This window comes from Phytophthora ramorum (genome assembly GCF_020800215.1).
Source record: "Phytophthora ramorum isolate Pr-102 chromosome Unknown Phyram_PR-102_s0005, whole genome shotgun sequence".
Taxonomy (NCBI): domain Eukaryota; phylum Oomycota; class Peronosporomycetes; order Peronosporales; family Peronosporaceae; genus Phytophthora; species Phytophthora ramorum.
Genome location: NW_027150651.1, coordinates 1,546,671 through 1,572,350, shown reverse-complemented (window position 1 = coordinate 1,572,350; position 25,680 = coordinate 1,546,671). Strand labels below are relative to the sequence as shown.

Here is a 25,680-nt window from a genome sequence, read left to right as displayed (position 1 = left end):
CTGAAAAGGCCTTTCGATCAGCCAATCGTTTTTCAAAAAGGCGGCGGTTGAGACTTCAACTTTAGCAGACGCTCACTCCTTCATCTTGGCCAACTAAATGACGCTGCGGTACCGGAGCACCACCACGGGTCTGCTGCTGCATAAGTTCCACCAGGATGCGCAGCGTACACACCACTTGACGCAAGCCAGAAGGGCCAGCACCTCAGCCCAACTGCAGGCGCCGAGCACCTCCAGCAGCGACGTCATTCAAGCTCTCATTAATGCAGCAGTAGGTTACATAGAAATAGGGACATATAACAGTAGGCATTTCTAATTGTCTGTTGTTGGTACAGCCCGGATGCTACCCTGGAGACGACGGCTCGAGCGACGTTGCCGACCGCTACAACTTTTTTGCCCACCGGAAACGCTTCTTGGTGAATTTTTACACAGCTATCAATGTTGGTCTTACCTGGCGCTTACGGTTATTGGGTGTTGTTGTTATTGCCAGTTCTCGCCGTGCTCACTGGGAGTCTTTCACGAAAACAGTCGCTTCCGACAGGCAGTGATTTGGTGCATCACGTGGAAGCGGTTCGACCAATTTATTCTCTTTTTGATTTTAGCAAACTCGACTATCCTCGCGATCGCTGATTATAGCAAGGTGGACGAGCAGGGGGATCTGGATGGCTCTCAGTCGATTCGAAATGCTATCGTGACCTCGGCCGACAGCATTTTCACGATTCTTTTTGCGATTGAGTGCACCATGAAGATTGTTGCCATGGGCTTGTTTGGAGAGCAAGGAGCATATTTAATGGATCCGTGGAACTGGATGGACTTTATCGTGGTATCTATTGGGTACGTATTGGATACTGCTCTCACACATGCATTCGTTAACTTGGACTCTTGTCCCCGACAGCATTTTAGCCGTTATTCCAGGAATCCCGAATGTGTCGATTCTTCGGATATTCCGTGTATTGCGCCCATTACGTAGCTTGAACGCGGTTGCGGGTAAGGCACCCTAGACCATGCGCTGTACTGCAGACAATCTAACACTGCATTTTGTCGATACAGGAATGAAAAAGCTCGTTTCGGCGCTACTCAAATCAATTCCAGAGCTGCTCACTGTCGTAGCCTTTCTCTGTTTTCTGTTTTTCTTGTACGGGGTTATTGGCGTCCAGTTATGGAGCGGTGTGCTACATCCCCGATGTAGGCTTACGCCTTTTCCTCTACAATTGGATCCAAACATCACGAATGACGATTTCGCCACGTATCAGACCACGGTACTTGCGAACTACTCACATTTTCCGTGTGTTGACGAGCACAACGAGCAGATCCCACTGTCGAGTGGGGTGTGGTCTCACGATAATTCTCCCTGGAAAACACCACGGGTTTGCTTTTGGCCTATTGCTGTCGAATCTCCTGCTCGAACGTGTTCTCTTGGAGACGATAAATTTCGTCAGTGTCCAGATGGCCAGGTAAGCTTATCCTTTAGTTTGTGGCTGACCATCTTTATCGACTTTACGGTTCCACCTTGTGTATTGTGCACTAGACATGCGGATCCGACTACGACTTGTTCGGAAACTTTCGTTTCACCCACCCCAGCTCACTTATCGTTCGGCGCGTTCTTGATAGTGCAACCTACAACGCTGATATGAATTGGGGCTTCACGAATTTTGATAACATTGGATCGGCATCCTTAACGATTTTCCAGTGTATTACACGAGAAGGCTGGTAAGTTGAAGATTCGAGGGTATTCGTGATGTGGGACCTTCTTCCAATTTCTCAGGGATTGAATGCTTTGTTGTGCAGGAGTGACATTATGTACATGCTTCAGGACGCTGGATACGGAGCGGTTGCCGTGATTTACTTTGTGTCCTTCATCATTTTCGGTTCCTTTTTCATGCTCAACCTAACGCTGGCCGTCATTTGGGACAACTTCTCGGAGGCCTCCTTTCTTGAAGCAGAGGAGAGAAAGGCTCTAAAAAAAGTCAAGGCTGCTATCCTTGCCATGCGAACAGCCGAACCTACTAGTGTTTGGGTCTCGAGCTCACGGGTGCAACTTATTTTCGGGGTGATCGTGAACCATTGGATATTCAACGCGGTCCAGACAATCTTGATAGTGTTAAACACCGTCATTTTATCTCTGGACCAGTATCCGATTGACCAAAACCTCACTGAAACAGTGGAGGAGATTAATTTTGCTCTCACGCTCGCATTCCTTGTCGAGGCTGGTCTGAAGATCACCGGATTGGGATGGAAGCGCTGGTTCGAAGATCGTTACAACCTATTCGATGCTGTTGTCGTTGTGGTCAGTACAGTCGACATGTTACTATCTCCACCAACGTTTATCCGTCAAAATGGCGAATCCTCGACAACATCTTCATTTTCGGGGCTGAGATCGTTTCGGCTTTTTGCATTGTTTAAACTTGCACGGTGAGCACGATACGTTCTGATGATAACTACAATAGTTGTCTACTCATACCTATTCATCTGATGGCTTGGTTTTATGTTCTGTAACGTTATTTAGGTCATGGCCATCGCTCCAAAAGTTATTGGCAACGATGATAAGCACTCTACACGAAGTTGGCAACTTTAGCGTATTGTTCTTACTGTTTTTATACATTTACGCGCTGATTGGGATGCAGACGTTTGCGAATCAATTTCGCTTCGATGAATATGGATTCCCTGTGGACCGGAATCAGGCTGTTGTTTACATTCCAAGATCGAATTTCGATACAATGCTGTGGTCAGCCGTGACCGTGTTCCAGGTGCGTTTTTATTGTAGATGTAGTGTCGTGGCTGTGCCAGTATTCCTCACATGGATTCACAGATTCTTACAGGCGAAAACTGGAACGTCGTAATGGTGGATGGATGGCGGGCATCAGGCTGGTCTGCTGTGCTGTATTTCGTGTCGCTTGTTGTGTTGGGCAATTTTATCGTGCTCAACTTGTTTCTGGCAATTTTACTCGGAAACTTTGATGAGTCAAACGATGAAGGGCGAGACGCTGAGCGCGAAGCATTAAAGCAGCGATCTCGAGTTGCCCCAACAACCCAATCGTCTCGACATGAATCATCTCGGCGAGACATGAATAACCACTCCAGTGCCCTGGATACTGAAGAAAGTCGCAGCCGAATACGAAGTAGAAGCCGGCTGACGGCTGGTCGCAGTCGCCGAGAAGCGATTGCACCATCTTCGAACATATTTAACGATCATCTCCCGGTGCCAACGCGTCGAAGCTCTTCCTTTCTTTCGAACAGTGTTCACCGTTCACTCTTCATTCTTGCACTCGACAACCCCGTTCGAAAAGCAGCAAATAGAATTCTGCTGCACCCGCAGTTCGATAATTTGTCACTGATGCTGATCATTGTCAGCACGATCGAACTAGCAATCGATAACCCACTCGACCCTCCAGACAGCTTACTTGCAAACGTTCTCTCGTGGTTTGACTCGGCTGTGACGGTGCTGTTCATGATGGAGGCTGTCGTTAAAATAATCGCGTATGGTTTTATCTTGCATAAAGGAGCGTATCTACGCAATAGTTGGAATATCATGGACTTCGCCATTACGGTGGTCGCCTCTTTCTTTATGTTTCAAGGGAGTTCTCAATTCAAGTTTGTGAAGACTTTGCGGACGTTTCGCGCATTGCGTCCGCTGCGAATGATTAATCGGAACCCTGGGCTGAAGCTTGTGGTGAGCTCTTTAATTGCCTCTATTCCACAGATTGTTAACGTGATCATGGTTTGCTTGCTGGTATTCCTGATTTTTAGTATTTTAGCCGTCAACAATCTAAAGGGAAAGTTCTATAGCTGCCAGGGCGACATATTTGATGGATTAACCGCAGCCCAGCAAGCAGTGATTGTCACGCCGCGAGCTTGGACCAATTTGACGATTGTAGAGCAGGGCTGGTTTGACAACAACTCGACAGATGCCGTTCAGAGAGTTTTTTTCGGAAACGAGCTTTTGACATCCCGTGTCATTTGCAAACTCTTCGGTGCTACATGGACAAGCACAATCCCTCAAAACTTTGACAACGTAATTCGCGGTATTCAGACATTCTTTGAAATGACCACAACGGAGGGGTGGGTCACGGTTATGCTTGCCAGTGTGGATGCAACAGAAATTGATATGCAACCAATCCCGAACTACCGCGAACGATGGACATTGTTTTTTGTCGCATTCATCATGGTGGGCACGTTCTTCGTTATGCAGCTGTTCGTTGGCGTTGTGCTCGAAAATTTTAACCGAATGAAAGAAAAACTAGACGGGACCTTCTTGCTATCGAATGTCCAGCGCGAATGGCTGAATATAAATGACGCTATGCTAAACCTCCGACCTGTACGCAAAATAAAGACGCCCCTCAACTCGACACGACGCACGTTTTTCCGCATCGCGCTAAGCCCAACACTGGAGATTGCAATATTGGGGTGCGTGCTATTAAACACCGTATTCATGGCGATGGATTACTTTGGCGAAGAAGATCTCTACGATACCGGATTAAATTACCTGAACTACTTTTTCTCCGGCATTTTCGCACTGGAAGCGACCGTCAAGATGATCGGTTTGGGAAAGTACTATTGGAAGGAGCCATGGAATATCTTTGATTTTGTCGTTGTGCTCGGGACACTCGTCGGTATGATGTATCAAATGTTTGGCGGAAGTTCCGTTGGAACTGCGGCATCAACTGTGCGGAGCTTCCGTATCGGACGTTTGTTCCGTCTGGTGCACTCCGCGCCTTCCCTGCGCCAACTTTTTAACACCTTGTTGATAACGCTACCGTCGCTTGTCAACATCGGTGGACTCCTTTTCCTGGTGTTCTTCATCTACGCTGCAATGGGAGTGCAGCTTTTCGCTAAACTGAAGTTTGGGGAGCTCATTACTTCAACAGCAAACTTCCAATCACTGCTTGGGGCGATGACCACATTGGTAATCTTATTAAGTCGTTGGCTCGTACTCGTAACATACTCGTAATATCCTAACTGAAGATCCTTTTAATTTGATATTTTAGATTCGCTGCGCTACAGGCGAAAGGTGGAACGACATGATGTATGAGCTTGCGAATCAAGATGAGTGCATACTAGACCCACCCTATGACCCCAATTCTTGTGGTGTTAGCAGTGACGTGAATTGCATTCCTTTGAATGGGTGTGGTTCACCTGTGGCTTTCGTCTATCTCTACAGCTTCACACTACTGGTGACGTTTATCCTTTTGAACATTTTCATTGCAGTGATCCTGGAGGGATTCGCAAAAGAAAAAGACCGCGAGGACGGTGTGCTGCTTCCTCAACACGTACGTTGCTCAGTTTAACAGCTATGCATGCCATTTCCGGAAAGCTGACTATGGATGTAAAAAATAATGTAGTACGAAGCTTTTGCCGAGAAATGGTCTATATTCGACCCCGAGGCTACAGGATTCCTTGACTGGCACATACTGCCGTCATTTCTCGCGACGTTGGAGCCTCCTATGGGGTTGGGATCAACGTTTAAGCCATCTTCAAAGGATGTCCAAGATTTCGTCGGTACGAGCTTTGATGCTGTGCCTACTAGCTATAACGATACTAACCGTTTGTCGCGAACAGCCTACCTCGATATTCCTATTTTTTGCGGCAACAAGGTGTTTTTCAACGATCTGGCAAGACGAATCGGGAAGTTTGTTATTGATGAGGTAGGTCTGCGAGGCCTTGCATTTTGTACTTCAGTATTCGACACCCTGAGCTAACAGCACTGTGATTTTTGGATAGCTGAGCGGCCAGCAACTTGAAGCGTTGCCCAAGTCACTCAATCTAGAAAAACGATGGCATAAGTATTTGATCAGCCGGAACATTCGCAAGAATGATATCTCCGTTCATAGGTTGAACCAGTTCAGTGCTGCCGTTCTGCTCCATCGCTCCGTGAACGCCCTCGTTTTTCGAGAAGAGCTCAACGCTGGCGTCCAAATTTTTGACAAGCGCTCACAGCCTCGCGTTACATCGTCAATGGCAGCAAAAGAGCAATAGCTATACAGCAGTCAGACGATCGTAATGAAATTTGTTTGCACATCGTTGTCGTTGGCTTTGATTGCTGAGTTAGGCTCGAATTAGAGGTTGAAACGGACTTGGGAACTCTTCTCCTTGCCTACACTGTAGGCTCTTCTTGCGCTTCTGACTGGTTTGAGCCCATCCACCATGACTGGGGGGATAAATCCCCGCTTGAAGCCCAGGTCAGAGCGGCCGTTGCATAGGAGCTCCACTGGTGGTGCATCCATTCAGGACAAGACGAATGATATTCGCGCTCAAGGTCCGACACGTGAAGACAATGAAGACCAGGAAATGCAAGCCCCCCAAAGCATCTTGCAGGAAAAGAAAGGGTGGTCGTACTTCATGCAGCGCAACTCCGTCCTTCGGACGTATCAAAAGCATCTAGTCTTCAATTCGGACGTCAAAGTGGCAACGCTCGAATTCGCCATCATGTTCCTGTCGATAGCTCAGCTTCATTGGTCTTACCGGTCTACGCACTGGGTACGTTTGCATGCCCAAACTGTTTTCAGCCAACCTTTCTAATCAGTTTCATTGGCATCATCGATAGCGCGAAAAACGAGCGTGTGCTCAGCGTCCAGGTTGCATTGATACACTCCCGGACAACTCATTCGCAGCTGCAAACGCGATTCGTTCTGCCATTGCTTTCTTGGCGGTGCTACGGCTGCTTATCCGCTTCAATCAATTGTGGAAAACGAAGCCTCACCCATGGCCTACGCTTCGTACCAAAATGGTACGTATATCTCGGGGAACTTAAAAGTATGTCTTGTTTTGAAGAATCTAATTGGTATCTGTTTCGTTGCCAACAAGGCGTGCTTATCCAACTACGTTTTGGAGCTAGTCTACACAGCGTTCTTCCCGTATCCTGGCCTCGAAACATTTTTTGCGGGCTCCCACGGTGATTCTTTCGTGGTGCTGAGCATTTTGGTGGTTTTACGCCCAACTAGCTGGGGTCAATGGCTTTACTACCCTTACCCAATCCGACAAAAGGAAAAGGTGACTAGCTTTAGTGGAAACCTCGGTAAGTATCGTCTTGTCCGCGAATGAGTTCTCTCATTAATGGCAGTTTTGTTTCGCAGAATTCAGCTACCGACAGTTTGTGATCAAGAAGGTGCTGGACGACACGCCTCTCAATAAGCTTTTGGTTTTTTACACAGTCTTGGGTGCAGTAGTAGCCTATGTGCTGCATGTGACAGAGACTATCAAGGGCGATTGCTGGTGGGAGCAAGAAGATGCCTCAGTTGCGCGAAGTGAAGACGCGATTTGCTATGAGCTGTTCATATCCGATTCACTGTGGATGGTCTTCATGACGTTTCTCTCGATCGGGTAAGTTCTTTGTCGTTAGAAGTATTAACTAACGTCAATTCCTTCTGTGTAGCTGACCAGTGTATCTCTTGCTGATTAGCTACGGTGATGTTTCTCCAAGAACTGGTAGAGGCCAAATCATCATTGCTATTACCGCGTGTATTGCCGTATTGCTGGATGCGATGTTCTTTTCTATTATCATTAAAAAGTTCACATTCTCCACTATGGAGGCACGAGTTCACGCATTCCTCTACCGAATGGAGCTCTTCAACAAGAAGGACGTCAGCGCTGTCATGGCGGTGCAGGCCACCTTTCGATACAACAAATCATACAAGCGCTCACTCATCTGGCACCAACAGCGAGGTTCCAACATCTTTTACCGGCCGCTATCTGACGTATGACGTACATACTACATGCACCACAGTTCACTTACTAGTACTCATCTGTGCTTGTATGTGTGTGCTATTGCACTATCACAGCGCTTGCCAAATGAAGTGAAGAAAAAGCTGTACGCATCCCGCTTTCAAAAAAGTCTCAAGCAAATCATGAAGTACAATACGGACGGTGACCCGCTCAATGCATTCTCGAAACACGTGGAGGTCATCACTGCAGCACTTGGAGCGACTTTTGTCGACATGATCCGGCTCAAGAAAATGTACTATCGCAAAATTCGTGTCCTCGAGCAGCGAAGACAACAAGCAAACCGGCGAGCATCTAGCTTTCACATGACTTCGAGTGGACGTCCAACGGGAGCATTCTCCAGCACTGGGAAACATAATGCACTTCTCCGCTTGCAATCGGATACACGGAAGTTGGATTCAACAACCGTTGGGCTGGGGTCTAGCATTCACAATGCAGGAGACCAAGTACCTGGAAGCACAGACACTGGTGGGGTAAGCGCAGCTTGGGGTGACGAGATGCAGCGCAAGTGTGAGGCAACAATGGTTCTCCTGAAAAAGATTGAGGCAAACATGAAGGGGATTCATCGCACCCCCTCTTGGTGAACAATTAATACGACGCTAATCGAACAAAGGCATTTCTTTAGATTGTAGAGCTCCCTTGTGCCGGCAATTGCGTTGCGGCAAGATGGCAAAAGCAGAGGTTTATCTCCAGCTCTCAGTGAGAAGTTGTTCGAAGTGCGTGTCGTGCGCCACCACCATTGAGATATCCGAGTACACTTCAATAAAGTCGCGACGAGAGACCTCGGCGTTGGGATTCTGCAACAACGAGTAGCACAGAACACAAGGTTAGTAGACTGTTGAAGGCGCATTTTCCGTCGAGTTTGAGGCACACACCTGGTTTGGCCAGAGTCCTCTGTATGCTCCTGCTGCATCACTCAGCGAGAGTTGTTGAGCGCCTACGCGCGAATCGATGGATGGATCGTAGGCGGCACAAATGGCAGCAAGTGTGAGGTTTCCCTCAGGAGCTTGCTGCTTCAGTCGGTCGTAAGCTGCCTCCATGAGAGCTCGGCGATTTTCAGTGACTGGGAGGCGCAGCGCCTTGAGTAAGTCGGCCAGTGGGAAGAACCCGGCCTTGCGCTTGTCAAACAAGTCGAAAAGCAGGTCTAGGTGCTCGTCGCGCAGAGGAAGGCTGCTGTACTGCTGGCGGATCACCATTCTGGCCTCTTCGTGGCTGAGGTGGCCCGTTCCTTTTCCATCAGCGCGGGTGAGAGCTGCAAGGAACCCCCGCAACGTGTACAAACTGTCTGCAGCGAGACAGTGCTGAAGCACATCGATAACAGACGCTGCGCTAGCAAACTGAGGCAAAGCCCGGTCGTCCTGAGCTTCATGGGCTGAACGGGCTAGCACGAAAGCCCACGTGTTGGCGGCAAAGTTGGGGTGGCCTTCAGTATCAGGTGTGCGAGTGCCTTCGGTCTCGGCTGCAAGGTGGTGCCGTTTTCCTGTTCCTCTCGCGGAATGAGTGCTGACTTCGAGCTCCACACCGAAGTCTGTAGGCTGCTTGCTACCGCTTTGGGTAAACAATGCTTGCCCCGTCATCTTGTGCACAACAGCAACACGATCGTCGGCCACTACTCGCTGTCCCGCAAATAGGAATTTTTCCGTCGTGGCTAGATCAGCCTTGGCACATATCCAAAGTGCACTACTGTCAGCCTCGGCGCTCAACCACACGCGCTGCTTGTACGTGATGGGGCTCATAGACTGTTCGGTCTTCAGACCAGACTTGAGGAAGAGAGGAGGCTTGAGCAGTACGCTCTTGTCGTCCGCAAGTAAAGCTTCGTTGCACATGATGAAGAACGGTTCATCATAGCGGAGTGGCTCGCCAGGCGTGTCAAAGCTGAAGCCGTCACCTTGAGCGACTGCCGCTTTCCAAGCCTGAGGCGATACCAGACGAAAGGTGGTGCGCGACACTGGGGCGTTCGAGGAGATGGCGGTAACGAGGAACTCGTCCGAGCCGATCGATGGGGTCTCTTCGAAAACATTGCACGCCAACAACGCATCCGACTCGAGGTGACCCAGAGCTACAGCTTGGTTGAAGTGAATGTGTCCCTGCGGATCAAACGAGCGAGGCGCCTTCTGGTTCAGGAACGCCGCCTTGAGCGTGTGCGTGGCCAGCAACGATCCTTGAGCCTTTCGAAGCGTGAACTCCTTCATCCTTGCCTCGTCCAGCATCAGGTCCTCATTCCAGTTGCCAATGCGCGTACTAGGCGCATAGCGCCCTGCACCGACGAGTTGTTGCGGCGTAAATTGCATGATGAATCAACGCAACGCCAAGAACTCTTAACGAAGTCTGTTGAAGAATGACAATGTCGTCGAGGGCCGTTCGTTACTTGGCCAGCAGTCGGCGTGACTCTCCACGAAACCCTCGAAACGAAGCTTGCCACCATGATCACCAACAGGATATCCTTCGTCTTATGGATCTTCGTCGCTTGTGTTGCTCGGTCAGCGAGATGGTCTTTAGCTGCGTCAGTCACCTCCATGTCCACAACCACCACGACCACGACCTCAACCGTGACGTATCCTAGCTTGGTAGAGTGCGTGTGCAACACGACACTAGCATCTTCAGCTGTCGTGAAAACCTCGACCACTTCCGGAAAGACACAGAAGTACGTCCTGCCGAGCTGCTTGGAAGACGTGTTCGCCGAGACGGGGGTCCGCTGGTACTTGAACGGCCCAGTGCTGCCTGGAATCACGTACTGGAGAGTCGAACCACCCCAGGAGTTCTCCACTGGCCGAGCTGCCCAGCGACTTATCCGACTCGGATACCGCTGCTCTCGAGTACAGCTCTACGACTCCACCGACCCGTACTACTGAGCACAACGACAGTGCGAAGCATGCGCTGGCAAGCAACATTGAGAAACGTACAACACATAGCGTAGTTATAAACAAAACGGAGCGTACTGGTGTTGTGATTACAAGTGCTTCTTCTTGTACTTGATGAAGCGCAGCAGGTTCAGACGGGTCTCCTTCACGTGGGCCACGAGAGCACGGTCTAATTGCTTCTGCTCCGCCTTCAGTTTCGCCTTCATCGCACTCGACGTGCGCTCTAGTGCACTCAAGAAGTTGAGTGCACGGAATGTATCGTCAAACTCCTCGTCGTCGTACACGTCGAAGACGGCGTTCAGGGTCTCGGACACTACTTCCAGACTCGAATCGTCCAACCGAGCAACGAGAGCTCGCCCCACGGCCTCCTTTTCAGCGAGGCTGGAGCAACGCTTGCCCACAGAGCCAATCATACCAATAGCGTTCAGTCGAGACTCAGCAGCGCGTCCCTGAGCTGCGCAGGTCAGGATGAGCTGAGCGTCGTCAGCAGAAACAGCCAGCTGTCGGTCCTCCGCGGCACTGCGGCGCAAAGCAGACCACATAGCTGCAGTCACCGCTACCTCAAGGTCATTCGATGCACTGCTCTCGAGCGTGAAATCCGTGGGAGTGGCGGATGCGGCCTCAGCCTCGCGATTCAGGTTTCCATACAGAGCGCACAGATTGCGGAAGACCTGGGGCACCACCTCTTCGCTGAGAACCTCCCAGGACACACTCAGCAGAAGGTTGTTGACAGCGTTGCAAGCACGAATACGCATCTTCTCGAAATCGTTGGCTGACACAGCAAGGCGACAGAGAGAAGGTGAGCAAATACTGCAAGAACGTAACAGCACCTGAGCGTGAAAAGTATTTGCACCTACCGATAGACTTCGTGGAAAGCTGTGGAATCGACACGAGTCCCTGCAGGATGGCCACGCAAAGCGGGAATATGCGACTCGTCTCAAGCGCCCTGGAAACCGGGCTGCCATTGGCACCAATCGCCGCTTCCGTGTCCATGTGCGACGCCGCATACTCCTCCATGGCGTCCTCGTCATCACTGGCCCATTCCTCTTCGTCGTCGTTCTCATCTTCAGTCGCAGCCATTTGAGCAGTCAGCTCCAGCGCGAGCGTCAGCGTGTGCACGCTGTCGCGCCACGTGCGCACCTTCAGCTGCGCGGCCGAGATCTTCTGCTCCTCCTCGGGCGTCAGCGTGTCGTCGTCCACGTTCTCGTCTTCCAGCAGTGACTTCTGCGAGAGCTCAAGGTGGTCCGACGCCTGCTGTGCCATCTGCACCACATTCACCGCATCGTACGCGAGCGCGGCCTCGAGCACGGGTACCATGCGCGTCACGTTGTCCTCCACCTGCATAATGGCCTGCAGGTTCATGGCGACACCCACCGCTTCAAGTCGGCCCTGCAGTGCCAGCTGATCACCCGGGGCCAGAATAAGTGCTCCGATCGTCTGCTGGTACGCTGCGTTGGCTCCAATGATCTCGTTCAGTTGCGCGTTGCCCTCCGTGATCATCAACAGCAGCTTGAGTGTCTCCAAATGCAGCGACGAGTGGGTGCGCGCCTGCGCCGCAATCTTGAAAATCGGCGGCAGCAGTTCTCCCTGCGTTAGCTCGTTGATGGCCGCCTGGCAGCTCTCGCACAAGTTGCCAAGCAGCGCGACGGCCTGTTCCAGCAGCTGCACCGCGCGCAGGTCTCCGCCGCCGTTGAGCGCCTTGTCCGTGGCGTTGTCCGTGATGACCTTGACCAGCGGAGTGACCACGTTCTGTGCCGTCATGACCTCGCACAGCTCCAGGCCGCCGGTCACGCTCATGTTGCGCAGTGCCCCGAGCGCGTGCTGCCGCACCATGGGCAGCGGGTCCACGACGCGCGGGATGAGCTTCTTGAGAAGGCCGGCGTCCACCATGCGCTGCAGCTTGCGGCGGCTCGCGGCCTCCGCCTCGTCACTCTCGGCGTCGCCGAACATGGTGGCGATGGCCACGCACGTGGCCTCGCGCACGGCGCCCTGCAAGTCCACGAGGCCCTTGAACAGCTGCGCCTCATCGGCCGCCATGACGCTAAAATCCATGGCCTGTAGCTCCTCCAGCTCCGCGGTGGACGGACCGCCCGTGGGCGGCGCGCGCTTCTTGTGGCTGATAGAGCGGAGCTTCTTGGCCTTGCCCATGGTTGATACAATGACGGGAAATGGTATGGCTACACGCAGCCTTGGCCAACCAACATGCACATCAATCGTCGGCTCTAAAATAGCTCTCAACTAGTTTAGGAAATGCCTAATTATGTAAATTTGGTGTTTGGAAGGTCTAATTTAGAAACACCTACTCTAGGACTTATCGAATATTATGTGGTGGTGGTGTACGTCTTGCCTTCAAGGATCTGCTGTTTAGATGCAAGTCGGTGGCATCACATCCACTTTTGCCAGTCTGGCTATTCCTGCTCCAGCCGTCTATCTACGATGATGCTCCCTCGCGCTATGCGTGCGTCCTCGTCCTCTCTGCGCCGCTGCGCCTCCACGTCCTCGCGCAACAGCTTCGTGGACCGCCTGCGCGACGAGCTGGCGGCCATCGACGCCGCTGGTACGTACAAGCGTGAGCGCGTGATCGCGTCTCCGCAAGGCGCCTTCATCCGCGTAAATGGCGACCAGGTGCTCAATTTCTGCGCCAACAACTACCTGGGCCTGAGCAACCACCCGGCGGTAGAGCAGGCGGCCGCCGACACGCTCAAGCAGCGCGGCTTCGGACTCAGCTCCGTGCGCTTCATCTGCGGCACGCAGGACATCCATAAGCAGCTGGAGGCCGCCATCTCCGCCTTTCACGGCACCGAGGACACCATCCTGTACCCGTCATGCTTCGACGCCAATGCCGGGCTCTTTGAGGCTGTGCTGAACAAGGAGGACGCCATCCTCACGGACGAACTCAATCACGCGAGCATCATCGACGGAATCCGACTTTGCAAGGCCGAACGCCACCGCTTCAAGCACATGGACATGCAGGATCTGGAGCAGAAGCTCAAGGACACGCAGCACTGCCGCACGCGGCTCATCGCCACCGACGGCGTCTTCAGCATGGACGGCGACGTGGCGCCACTGCAGGAGATCGTGGCGCTGGCGCACAAGTACGACGCCCAGCTCTTTATTGACGAGTGCCACGCCACGGGCTTTTTTGGACCTACGGGTCGTGGCAGTGACGAATACTGCGGAGTGAATGGTAAAGTCGACGTCATTAATTCGACGCTCGGCAAGGCACTGGGAGGTAGCACGGGCGGATACACCACTGGCCGCAGGGAGGTCGTAGACCTGCTGCGCCAGCGCGCGCGCCCGTACCTCTTCTCCAACTCGTTGGGCCCCTCGGTGGTCGGTGCCTCGCTCAAGGTGTTTGAAATGCTCACCGAGTCGTCCGAGTTCGTGGACAAGATCCGTGCCAACACGCACCACTTCCGCAACCGCATGACGGCTGCGGGTTTCACGCTCAAGGGGTCTCGGTACGTTGAGCGATCAGAGTGGATACGTATTCGCGTTAACCAAGTCATCAAGGATCAGTTGCTAACGAAATTCATCTATGTGACGTGTCCAATTATGCAGCGACCACCCGATCGCGCCTGTGATGCTCGGTGATGCTCGCCTTGCCTCTGAGTTGGCCGACGATATGCTCAAGCGCGGCATATACGTCATCGGCTTCTCGTACCCGGTACGAATAGTCACGCACAGTGAAGCACGAGCAATACCGTCATTTACCAATTGCTTCCTGTTGTTTTGTGCTTTCGTAGGTTGTGCCTCAGGGCCAAGCGCGCATTCGCGTGCAGCTTTCGGCTGCTCACAGCATCGAGGATGTCGACAAGGCTGTGGACGCTTTCATCGAGTGCGGAAAGGCGCGCGGGGTCATCAACTAGAACGCTCGGATTAATTGGTGGTGGTAGCATTTGCAGCACCATCTTCGCGAGGGGCTACTTTCACGAGTGTCGGCAAATGCTTGCTCTTGGCAAGAACGTCTAGAATTGCAGAGCCGTTCTGCAAGCCGATGCTGCAATAGTCGCAATAGTATGTCGACGCCCCCGCACCAGTTCGTATAAACAGAAGCAACATAATACACAAACATCGTGAGTCCGTCGAGAAATTCACCAACCGATGCATGGAATCTGGCTGCGAACCTTGCTCCCCAAATCACGAGCCCCTCGAGCTCTCTTGGATCGGTCATTAGTGGGATAAGGGAATCGTCGCTATTGACAAGAAGCATTCCAGCGCCACCAACATCCTGTACAGCTCTACAGATGGAATACACAAAAGTCAGCTGAAAGTTTCCAGCCATCTTCGAGTGCCAACAATTAGGTGCTGCTAATTACCTGAGTTTTGCGCCAAACGAACACCCGCCACGCTTGACCACCACCACGGAGCGGGTGGCAAGGATACCGAGACCTTTGTAGTTACATGCCATCTCCTGAGGATAGGCTGCAACGATACGGAAAGGCATCGTAGGAATCTTCCCACCAAAAAGTGCTGGTAGAACTTGGAACTCGAAGGACATGGAAACAGAGGGCGAGCTCCCAGTTTCCTCATTTGAATCCGCCACCGTCATTGACTCATTGATGTACCAGAATGTCAACTTCCGCCCTGCTTTCTTCACATCCTGTTCAGTGATGAATACGATCGATCGCAACATGTTAGCGCCATGCTGTCCTCGAGATAACGTTTTGTTGCAGTCATCGTACCTTTGCAATGGTCAGCTCTTGGTTGGTAAGCTTCGCAGGCTGCTCAACTGGAACAGGTATTTGATCTGGTCTTTCTCGGTATATCCGAATGACTGCAGAAACACAAGCAAGGCGGCCTCGCATGAGTATCAATGTCCACTCGAGCGTTCGCAGCATGGCTGGTGTCGTTACGCACGTGCTTCTTGATGCTCCATCACCGACATGATAAGCTCTCCATCCAACTTGCCCATTCTGCAAGGTACACAATGGACTCAGAATCAGTCATAACACGCTGCAGGCTGATAGCAAAGGAGGAAGCAGGTGACACCATACAGAGTTACGGGTAGATCTACATGCTCGCCTGCAGCGGCAGCGGTTGGCTTGAATCTACCGTCACCCTTGACGTTATTCACGATTAAAAGCGCCTTGCCGTTTGCAGCGTGAGCATGGTTTGCCTTATCGATGAGGGTACACGCTCCGCGGTAAGCTAGGTATACAACGCCGGCAGTCTCATTCATCGATGATTGAGGGGCTTCCGAGAATTGGTTGCAACCGGCAATCGGAGTCGCGAATGCCAGTGTCAGGGATTGAGTTGAGTTGCTGGTTTCGTTGGCCTCGGGTGAGGTACACCACGTAGCTAGATGCAATCGCACTTCCCATCCGCGTAGCATCTCTGGAGCATCAAAAGTTAGCGTCCAGTTCATCACGGGACGGTTGATAGGCTTTTCCGCGGCTTTAGCTGCTGCCCGCTCAGCAGACATTTGAACAAGGAAAACGAGCTTGCGTGGAATGGCTGAGCTGAGATATACCTCCACAACTTCTTGTGGACCCATTTTCGAAGTGTCGACACCGTTGAGAGCGATCAGTTGGTCGCGCGGCGCGATCACGTTGAGCTCATTCGCAGGCAGCTTAGGCTCCAAATGGCTTACTACGGCCTTGTCCCTTGTGTTCAAATCCCAGTTCAGTCCGATGGGGCCTTTCGTCGTAAACTCGACTTCGTAGCGGAACTCCCAACCGTCCCTACGCTTCCCAGACGCTAAGTTATGCGGGGTCATGCGCGTTCTCTCGTACTCTTCCTTGTCCAACTTTTCAAGAAGATCACTTTCCTTCTTGGCGAGAGCTTCGGCAACGCGACGTTCCTGTTCAAGTCTCTCTTGGAGCTCCTTATTATTTGCGATCTCGCGCTCACGAGCTTCTTGTTCTGCTTTTAAGCGAGCCTTTTCTTCCACCCACTCCACAACAACTTCCTCTCGCTCCGGCGTCGCTGGCTCAAACTCGAGCATTTTCGGTGATAAGATCTCTACACGCGCGAAACCTGAGAGGACATGCACCGAATCCACAGGTTTGAACAGCGGTAGCACCGCCACGCTCCCCACAGGACTGTCAATCACATCCTGGAACGATAGCACGGATATGTCATGTCCATCAACTCGCACCAGGCGGTCCGTTGGTTGCAACGAGGGTGGCAGCACAGCGTCTTCGTTACTGGCAGTATCGTTTGGAGCACATGGCGCGGCAGTCGAGCTGCAACCTTGAGCTGTCGATGCCTCCACCTCAACTTCCACTTCCATAACTTCCTCTGCAACTTCCTCCTCTGCAATACTGCGCACCCGAAGATCGTGCGTCTCTGGTAAGTGCTCCAACACCACCGAGCGATTAACAATCGCATCGAACAGCACCGGGAACCACAGCACAGGATCATCACTCGCTTCCACTTCCTCAGCACCAACAAGAGCTGCACATGACAGCAGCGCCAATACAGCCACAACACCAATTCTCAACCACTTCCTCATCTTAAAAATCCTAAAATTGCTAATCACCGCGGCCGTTCACCGTGAAAACACAGGATCCAACCGTCGGCAATCCCACATGGCACCACTATTTCCTTCCAGTGTGTATTACGTGTATTCTCTCTTCATTTACTGCCGCAGTTCGTGATGTTTCTCAAGTGCGTAGGGGCTCTTGGCCCCGCGGGGGAAAATATCTGCATACTTCTGGATGAGCGCGGCATGTGTCTTGACCAGAAATTCCTGCTGCGGCCTCACCACTCGCTGCGCGCGCACCGCCACGAGGATTGAGTTGTCTGGCACACGTTCGCCCGCGGCCACCACGACGCCGCTGCCGATGAGGCAGTTGCTGCCGATCACAGACCCGGCGCGCGCCTGCGCCTTGGGCTCGAACCAATTGCCGTCGCCCACGCGTGCGCTGCGCACGTCGGATCCGCTTTCGAACAAGTTGCCGCTGCCGACGTGGAGGCCGTCGGGCCCGTCGCTGGCCAAGACGGCGCCGTCCTCCACGAAGCAGCGCTCGCCCAGTACGATGGGGCCGCCCGCGGCGCGGATGCAGGCGCCAGGGTGTACGGCGCAGTGCTCGCCTACAGAGATATCGCCCTGGAGCTCCGCCGTCGCACACACGGCCGCCGTCCGCGCCACCTGGAGCTGGTGCGGCATATTATGCTGATCCGTTTATTGAAGAGCTTGGACGGATAGTGAAAACAAATATAGTGTACTGAAATGATTCGACCTGTAAGGTATTAGGTGGACCACGCCACCTGTCCATGATGTATCATTGCTACATTGGACAGGTTTAGTCTCGATGGCGCGAGTGATCGACGGCAAGGCCATCGCCAAGGCGCTACGCGCGGCGCTCAAGGGTGACGTGACTGCACTCACTGCCAAGCACGGACGCGTGCGTGTGCATCTCCACTTGAATTCCCTTTCTGCCGCTGACGTGCTGTTGTCGCTGCTGCAGGCGCCGGCGCTCGGTCTCATCATGGTGGGGGACCGCAAGGACTCGGCACTGTACGTGCGCAATAAGAACGCGGCCTGCCGTCGCACGGGCATCCGCTCCGAGAACTTCCTCTTCGACGAAGGCGTCGCTCAGGTGCAAAACCCCATTGCAAATACATAGGAGGAGGAACTTTAGGCTCACAATTTGAAGCTGCAGGACGCGATCGTGCAGAAGGTGCAGGAGCTCAACCAAGACCCAACCATTGACGGCATCCTGGTGCAACTGCCGCTACCGGGCGCGCAGCTCAACGCGCAGCAGATCATCGACTGCATCAACCACGACAAGGACGTGGACGGACTACACCCGTTCAACGCCGGCGAGCTGGCCATGCGTGGACGATACCCGTACCTGATCCCGTGCACGGCTAAAGGGATCCTAGCACTGCTGGACGAGCAGCACACGCCACTGCGAGGCAAGACGGCAGTGGTCATTGGACGCAGCAATTTGGTGGGGAACCCGGTGAGTATGCTGCTCCAGAAGCGCGACGCTACGACGATCCTTTGTCACTCCAAGACGGTGGATCTACCGCGATACGTGCGCCAAGCGGACGTGGTCATTGCGGCGTGTGGACAGCCGTACCTTGTGCGAGGAGAATGGCTGAAACCGGGTGCCACAGTGATTGATGTTGGAATCAATTTTGTGCAAGACGCGGATGGAGAGTTTCACGGCGAGGCAAACGCAGACGGCTTCAAGCTCGTTGGCGACGTCAACTTTGGCGAGGCATGCGGAGTGGCGGGGGCTGTCACGCCTGTGCCGGGAGGCGTGGGGCCTATGACGATCGCTATGCTGCTGCACAACGTTGTCGAAGCATTTAAGCGCCGGATGGACAATAGAAAAGAGGGAGTGCTGTGAGAAGCGGCATTCACAGAGTATGACGCGGGGTGTGAGGTTCATCGGTGTTAGTATGTCTGCAGGCGAATTATCGAAGGCTGTCCGGAGCTGCTTATTCGCCAGGTTTCTTCTTCTGACGAGCACGTGGAAGCAGCATATCTTGCAGGAATTGGTCGACACGCTTGTGCAATGGGACGTAAGGATTACATACGACGTACTCGGTGAGTGCTGCGAGGGCCTCTTGGAAATCGCTAAAGTCTGCTCGTAGCAATTCCAGTTCGGCTTCAGTATTCGCTGCCCCAGGTCCTGGTGTTGGTGAGTTATCGTCGTCACGCTGCAAATTGACCAGAACCTGCTTGAGCGTATGCTCCGTCACAAAACTCCCGATCAGCTTGCAGTCACGTGCCATGACAATGAAGGAAGCCAGAGAAAGCGTCGAGTTCTGCTCGCGCAAGGCGTGCATCGATGCGTAATAACGAAACACATGCTGGAGAACAGGCTTGTGTCGCTGAAAAACCTCGCGAACCTTCGGTTCTGCTACCTCGGCGCGGAACAGTTCCCGTTGAGAACGCAAAGCATGGGGAAGAATGTCTTGCTCCATGAGCAGACGGAAACGTTCATCCAGGGGAAGCGTCGGTACAGGTGCTGCGCGAGCATGGGACCCTTTAGCACGCGGTGCTGGTACTGGGGCATATTTTACCGCAGCTAAGCGCACAAGAGCATCTGCAAACTGCCGGCCAGACAACTCTTGCTCCTCTTCGGTTGTGTCATCCGAGCCGGTATCAGCACCTTTTGCAACCGACATTGAAGGTGTTGCCGTAACAGAGGAGGCCACATTCGTATCACTGGTTGGTGGCGCATTCAACTGAAGTGCTGCTTTGTAAATGGTTTCGGCCACTTCGGGAGTGATATGCTTGTCCGCACCAAAGCAGTCTTTAATGAACTTGTTGAATTCTGTCAAGCTCATTGCCGCGAGACTGCCAGCACCACCGCTCGCACTATGTCAACGCCACGATCAAATCAGTCCCCAATCAGCTCACCTGCCGTGAAAATATGCGCTGCGTACCTGTAATGCTTGAAAATGTCATTGAGATCCTTGCTGTAACCCAGAAGTGCGCGGCGGACAGCAACGGTGGCGATGTCGACATCTCGATCAGGTACCACCGGAGGCATTGCAGAACCAGCGACAAAGACTGGTGTGGTGCTTGAACTGTTGCGTCGCACAAGTGAGGTGACGGTCGATTGATTCAGCTGGTTAAAGCTGCTCTCGCTGTCGCGGATAAGCAAGTCACGAATGCAAGAAGTGTCGATACGGGAGAACTCACGCACACGTTCATGTGTTCGCTCATCCACGAGGCCTAGTGGAGCATTCGGATGAATATCGCGTGCGCGGACGCAAGCCCAGGTTATCGCCAGCGCCTTATAAGCAATCTGTGAGAGTGCGCTGGAGGCCTCATTGGATGTTATAGCGATTTGATCGAGCTCAGAGTGGAGTTGTTTGAAGAGCATCTCGCACGTTCGCATCTCTTTGAGGAGGTGAGCGACCATGCCAGCATCATAATTGTCGTTCATTCGCTTTACCTCAAGCAGCAGCCCACGTACGCGTCTCCAAGTCGTGATGATGTTGAGGAAGTCCCCTCGCTGCTTCTCCATGTTAAGCTTCCGCACCGTACCTCTGCAGCGAGTTTGATCAACAGACAAGGATGAGATGAGGCGTTTTACTGAGGTGGTGCAGTTTAAACAGCAAACGTACACGGCATTGGCGAAGAGCATTGCAACAAAGGCGATATTTTCAGTAGCGCTAGCTGCGTGGATGCTGTCACTGGTGACGACTTGAGGTAACGGTGGCTGCACACGCTCGTGGAAAGTGGCGATATTTTGTAGTCGCTGATCGACATCTAGCTCGTGCACCATCTACAGCCACATGAAGCACAAAGGTTAACTGCAAGTGCGATCGATGAAAGAAGCTCGAGCATCGTACCGAAGTGTCGAACCAGGAAGGAAAGAGGCGATGGAGTAGGAATGAAAACCGTCGTCCATCGGCGAGGTCGGATGTGAAGTTTTTCACCGTTCGATCGCCTGGTTTCTCTACAGATGACGAGAGACTCAAGTGCATGCGGAACCAGTACAAAAGCAAGGTATCGATCGGCATTTGGGCCAGATCACGGACCGCCACAGCTCGAGGGCGTGCTGGCCTCGCCGAAGCAGCGTGCGGAGAGGGTGAAGTAATTGCGGTCGATGTGCGACCGCCACCATTTTTGCTATAATGCAACGATGTAAGGTTGACAGAGCCCTCTGCCGCGTCTGCCTTAGCTTTGAGCTCGTTCTCCGTTTGTATCTGATCATTTCCACCACCACAACTAACTGTGAGGGACGATACGAGGGTCGACTACAGGTTAGGGTACTTACCATTTCAACGAGGTGCTGGAGAACACTACCGTCAAGCTGGTACTCGAGTGAGTCCATCATGTCCTTAGACATTTGGATAGCACACGTCTCGACCATGCGTGCCATTCCAAACATGGTTTCCAATAGCATGCGGTTGGTGCGATCCATGCGCTCATCGTCTTGCGTGAGTAGGGTATCGATACGCTCGTAGTTGGCTTCTCGCCTTCGCCCAAGGGATGAATTACCTTCCTCACCGCCATGCCGCCTACCAGTGTCACCTTCTCCATATCCATAGTTGCTGTTTGTGTTGTCACTTCCTCCATCCCCACCACCGGTAAACGCTGCTGCAGCCGATAGATTCTCTAGATAATCGACACGATGCGACAACTGCTTGTTCGACTCCGTCAGGCTGTCGATGATCCTCGCCATGGATGTGACCTTAGCTTCGGCCTCCGCGATCGCGATGTCTTTCCTGCTGAGGGATGCAGCTGTGACTGACAACATCGTTTGATAATCGGCGCTTTCACGATGATAAGCTCGTCTTAGGGCTTCAATACGCCACACTCGAAACCACGCAGTGAGGTTTGTCTTGCGCAAACATTGAAATGCTTGGATTTTGAGCTGTCGCACAGCAACATGACGTGAGATCCAGATATTTTTTTAGTGGAGCTGCTAGCTGGTTTAATGGGATGCAAGCAATGCGTACCGCTCGAATCTGACGTTGAGCAGCCATTGCGTTAGACCACCCGCGAAATGTTAGTGCGAGAATCTGTCCATTCCGGCGCTCGTCCAGGTGCGAGACCAACTTGCGCACTTTGTTCGGTAGTTGTTGGCGCGTCGTACGAGTGCTTTCTCGCTCCCTTACGGTTGCGACAAGTGTCTGCGTTTTACGCCGCAGTCGTTTGAATTCCTAGAAATCACGAGCAAAACAAGTGAGCTTGTGGAATTACAATCCAGGCACCGTAATACACTCATACCGTGAAGTAGGGAGTGCGATGCTCGTAGTCAATCCCGCCCCCAGAGACTGCGTGATCCTGGTTTCGAGCTTGAGTCGGTGGCAAGAAGATCGACGTCACCAACTCAGCGTGGATTCTCCGCAAGAACGCAATGCTCTGGCCGACCGTAGCTACGAGTGGGTCAACACTGCTGTGGAACGTCGTACTCGTTGCTATCCGCGATATGTATTTCTCCAGCAGTTGGCAGCACACAACGGTGTAAAAGCGATTGGGTGCTTCGGCCCAGGACGCCATGCGCTTCGCTTCGTTGAGTTTCATCTCACAGAAAAGAGAGATGGAAGCGAACTGCTCCTCGCCCGAGTGGATCGACCACCGACTGAGCAAGAGGCGTGCCAAGTCTTCACCGCGTTCGTCTGCCAGTTCATCGATGACCGGGTGGAGGACTTGAAACACAGCCTCGCTGTCTCGATGATTCTTGCTTCCCCCAATTGAGTCGACCTCTGGCGCTTGCTTTACTGGACGACTCGAAGGACTGCTACTTGGGGTGGTGGCTACAGCTGACCGTAGCTGCATCGGTGGCAGCACTGGCGTCTCGAGGAGCTCCATTGATGCCGCTGAAACTCGTGTAGGCACCACTTTACCCACCCGAGTGACTGGGTCTGGCTGTCGACGCGATGGCCGATGAGGAAGACGCTCGCTTAGAGACCCACCAACATTGTTGGAATATCGACTGTCTTGGTCAGCGCCAGCGTTAAGCAAATGGAGCTTGGCCACCACGCGACCGCCTGCGGCAGATAAAGGCTCCATGGATACAAGTGCGTTCCAATCTGCAGCGCTACAACCGTTTCGCCATTCCAGGGCAAACCGATTCGGATGTCTTCATCAAACGTCGTGGTGGGAGACAGGAGGTAGGCCCTCATGCGCGCAAAGATGGCGCTCGTCATTTCTTCATAGACAACGCAGCGATCCAAGCGGGACACCGCTGCGGAGGTCTGACCTCCGACCATGGTGCGAGGCCACGACCAGATGATGCGTGGTTGCCAATGAGGCCTCTGCTTGCTGCATTCAGAAGGCGATCAAGACCGGCCGCGTTTTATAAGCTTAGCTGCAGGCTGGAGCTTATGAACTATTCACTATCTACAGACGCTTGTCATCGCCTTGCCTCGAGTCTAAAGGTGCTGCATTGCAGCCACCAGAGGTTGCCCCACTATCATTCATAGCACTGTAGACACAAGCGTTGTCGCGGGTCGAACTCGCTGCCGGTGAAAAGCTGACGCACTTGCTAGCTCAGGGACTGCACTTTGCTGAACATGGAGGTTGTTTCCACTGGCGAGCTGGGCTCTTCTTCATCGACCACAATGGCAACAACGGAGCTGGTAGACTCTTGATGTAGCAGCACGCACTGAACTTGTGCAATTCGGACTTACCCAGGCGGAAGGTGTCGCGGCATTCCACCAGATTGAGCGCCAGGTGATGCTGTCGCATGCGCAACAGCTCTCTCTCGCAGACGTTGAGATGCCAACGTTCGTCGTCTGAGATCCGCGACGTATTTCCGTCTGTACTTGATCAACAAGAAGGCGAAACACGAAACAAAAATCGTGCCTGTCGCGAGACCCACGCACATAATGATAGATTCCTCTGCATCGCTGCAGTCCGCCGGCAGCATAAGGTTTGACATATGCATGTGCCATCTTGGCCCCTGCAAATCGGGTTCCGCTGACACCGTGTCGTTGCAACTACAGTAGGTCGTGGCTGTGTCATTCACCGCCGCCTCTGCACTCTTCGCCTCGCAGGACAAGCTGTCCACGTTGAACTCGCAGCTCTAGAGAACAAAAGCAGACAGCAGTCGAGTCAGTCATCGCCAGCCTAGCCGTCAGTTTTAGCTGCGCTCGTAGAGAAGGACCATATAGCGTACACCGGGACCAGAAATTTGATCTGGGCTTGAAGACCTCAGTTTCTGCAGTAAAAAAAAACAATTGAGGGGCCAATTTCATATTTTACGGGAGCCCTGTTCGCAGTTCTTAACCCTTTCGTGGACACACATCTTGACGGCAATCCAAAAAGTTTGAAAAACGCGGCGTTATGCCGCGTTTTAATGTGGTGAAGAGGAATGGCGTTACCTCAACCATAAATACGACATGACGACAGGAATTGTGGCAACCTTAGGACTAAACGCAACTATAAAGCCCGGTATTATATTTTAAATGACCAAAGGCACGTGGCCTCCGTCACAAGGCATGTCTACATTTAGAGAAAATAAATCGATGTGGTCGACACATATTTCTGTGGAACACAGAAATACGTGTACGCACCACAAAATAGGTACGACACACGGATTTCACACTTAGCGATTTTTCTTATCTCCCACGAAGATCCTGCGGCAATGAACCAGAGAAAGCTGGCACGTGAGCTGGTGCGCGCGCGCATGGGCGAACTGGACAAGATGAGGGGCATGCTGGAGAAAGTACAACGCAGCTTGGGTGAGATCTTGGCAGTTCAACTGGAGTTACAGGACCAGTTTGAAGAGGAACAAGAGCGCATTTACGAGTTGGAAGCAGAATTACACGAAGAGGGGGCTGACCAAGATGACGATCTTTCGTTCGGAGTGTTGCTGGAGATGGCTGTCAATAAGCTCAAAGTATAATGCAATGGACATGGCCTGTATTGAAAGTTTAATGCAGGTAAACCCATTTAATCCAGTTCTTTCTTAAGCTTCTGGAGAATTGCACTTGTCGTAGCAGCATCAGATTTAGAGATACCTTGCTCTTTGGAATGGTGGGTGATGACCCATACCATGCGCAAGCGCATGACCTTGACGTCGTTCTTAGAGACTGTATAGTTCTGCTGCTCAAGGTTTCCGGTGATGTAATTGTGCGCCTGGGCTACGATCAAAACGCCACAACTCGCTGAATCCGGTTGTTGAGGGGCAAATACCCACTCAACCTTCTGAAATAGAAGTTTCATATTGGGCGTGGAAGCTATGTGCCATCGTTTCAGGTATCCCCGAAGTCCTTCTTTTCCTCCGACGTTCTTGACCGTTGGTATGCCCTCCCAAACTGTCCGCATTCCATCACGGTAGCACTCATTCATTAGAGGCTCGTACATGTAAACTTGCGCCCGCAAGACAGTGCCCGAATTTAGAACCCGTATGATGATGATCCCCCAATGGTTCGCGTCCAGATTTGTCGGGTGAAGAACAAATTTGATATCTCCAAGTGCAATCTTCGGCGTACTTGGCCACCCGATATCCCACATCAGCGACGAGATCACGTGAATGCCCCTCTCCACGCCTCCAAGTGACCACAAGCAGAAGTCGACATGGCTATCGTTGAGCCACCCTCGACGCAGTCCACCAACGATGTTTTCAAAGATGATGGATCCGCCTCCCGACTGTGTTACGAACTCCGTGCGCAGTCTGCTTGAAGCAAACTTGCTAATCACTTCGTTGGCCAGAACGCGGTGTCTTTGACAAGCAGC

General features: G+C 52.5%; 9 protein-coding genes across 9 annotated transcripts; 4 read left to right on the top strand and 5 right to left on the bottom strand.

Annotated features, from left to right (window-relative positions):
- Positions 1–97: 97 nt before the first annotated feature.
- On the top strand, positions 98–7,694 carry KRP23_6209 (Dihydropyridine-sensitive L-type skeletal muscle calcium channel subunit alpha-1; the record flags this gene model as incomplete). The annotated part of the gene is made up of 19 exons (XM_067891372.1): positions 98–268; positions 333–413; positions 488–831; positions 893–984; positions 1,048–1,132; positions 1,187–1,451; positions 1,526–1,707; positions 1,786–2,409; positions 2,504–2,744; positions 2,807–3,116; positions 4,095–4,900; positions 4,983–5,005; positions 5,093–5,264; positions 5,337–5,493; positions 5,554–5,639; positions 5,716–5,817; positions 6,799–7,009; positions 7,068–7,314; positions 7,394–7,694. The coding sequence occupies 19 exons, from the start codon at positions 98–100 to the stop codon at positions 7,692–7,694; spliced, it is 4,500 nt and encodes a 1,499-aa protein (XP_067745735.1).
- Positions 7,695–8,396: 702 nt separating this feature from the next.
- On the bottom strand, positions 8,397–10,004 carry KRP23_6208 (Cilia- and flagella-associated protein 161; the record flags this gene model as incomplete). The annotated part of the gene is made up of 2 exons (XM_067891371.1): positions 8,397–8,510; positions 8,589–10,004. The coding sequence occupies 2 exons, from the start codon at positions 10,002–10,004 to the stop codon at positions 8,397–8,399; spliced, it is 1,530 nt and encodes a 509-aa protein (XP_067745734.1).
- Positions 10,005–10,229: 225 nt separating this feature from the next.
- KRP23_6207 (uncharacterized protein) lies at positions 10,230–10,565 on the top strand (the record flags this gene model as incomplete). Its single annotated transcript, XM_067891370.1, has 1 exon — positions 10,230–10,565. The coding sequence occupies one exon, from the start codon at positions 10,230–10,232 to the stop codon at positions 10,563–10,565; it is 336 nt and encodes a 111-aa protein (XP_067745733.1).
- A 98-nt stretch (positions 10,566–10,663) lies between these two features.
- KRP23_6206 (HEAT repeat-containing protein 3) lies at positions 10,664–12,722 on the bottom strand (the record flags this gene model as incomplete). The annotated part of the gene is made up of 2 exons (XM_067891369.1): positions 10,664–11,346; positions 11,432–12,722. 2 exons carry the CDS (start codon positions 12,720–12,722, stop codon positions 10,664–10,666), a joined length of 1,974 nt encoding a protein of 657 aa, XP_067745732.1.
- Positions 12,723–13,010: 288 nt separating this feature from the next.
- On the top strand, positions 13,011–14,443 carry KRP23_6205 (2-amino-3-ketobutyrate coenzyme A ligase, mitochondrial; the record flags this gene model as incomplete). The annotated part of the gene is made up of 3 exons (XM_067891368.1): positions 13,011–14,035; positions 14,136–14,241; positions 14,321–14,443. 3 exons carry the CDS (start codon positions 13,011–13,013, stop codon positions 14,441–14,443), a joined length of 1,254 nt encoding a protein of 417 aa, XP_067745731.1.
- A 10-nt stretch (positions 14,444–14,453) lies between these two features.
- Positions 14,454–17,031, bottom strand: KRP23_6204 (uncharacterized protein; the record flags this gene model as incomplete). Its single annotated transcript, XM_067891367.1, has 6 exons — positions 14,454–14,574; positions 14,702–14,815; positions 14,894–15,177; positions 15,260–15,351; positions 15,435–15,490; positions 15,572–17,031. 6 exons carry the CDS (start codon positions 17,029–17,031, stop codon positions 14,454–14,456), a joined length of 2,127 nt encoding a protein of 708 aa, XP_067745730.1.
- Positions 17,032–17,157: 126 nt separating this feature from the next.
- Positions 17,158–17,688, bottom strand: KRP23_6203 (Dynactin subunit 6; the record flags this gene model as incomplete). Its single annotated transcript, XM_067891366.1, has 1 exon — positions 17,158–17,688. The coding sequence occupies one exon, from the start codon at positions 17,686–17,688 to the stop codon at positions 17,158–17,160; it is 531 nt and encodes a 176-aa protein (XP_067745729.1).
- Positions 17,689–17,833: 145 nt separating this feature from the next.
- Positions 17,834–18,880, top strand: KRP23_6202 (Bifunctional protein FolD 2; the record flags this gene model as incomplete). Its single annotated transcript, XM_067891365.1, has 3 exons — positions 17,834–17,926; positions 17,990–18,121; positions 18,185–18,880. The coding sequence occupies 3 exons, from the start codon at positions 17,834–17,836 to the stop codon at positions 18,878–18,880; spliced, it is 921 nt and encodes a 306-aa protein (XP_067745728.1).
- A 91-nt stretch (positions 18,881–18,971) lies between these two features.
- KRP23_6201 (Fimbrin-1) lies at positions 18,972–22,809 on the bottom strand (the record flags this gene model as incomplete). The annotated part of the gene is made up of 7 exons (XM_067891364.1): positions 18,972–19,857; positions 19,926–20,534; positions 20,613–20,773; positions 20,841–21,197; positions 21,269–21,868; positions 21,954–22,157; positions 22,225–22,809. The coding sequence occupies 7 exons, from the start codon at positions 22,807–22,809 to the stop codon at positions 18,972–18,974; spliced, it is 3,402 nt and encodes a 1,133-aa protein (XP_067745727.1).
- Positions 22,810–25,680: the final 2,871 nt, after the last annotated feature.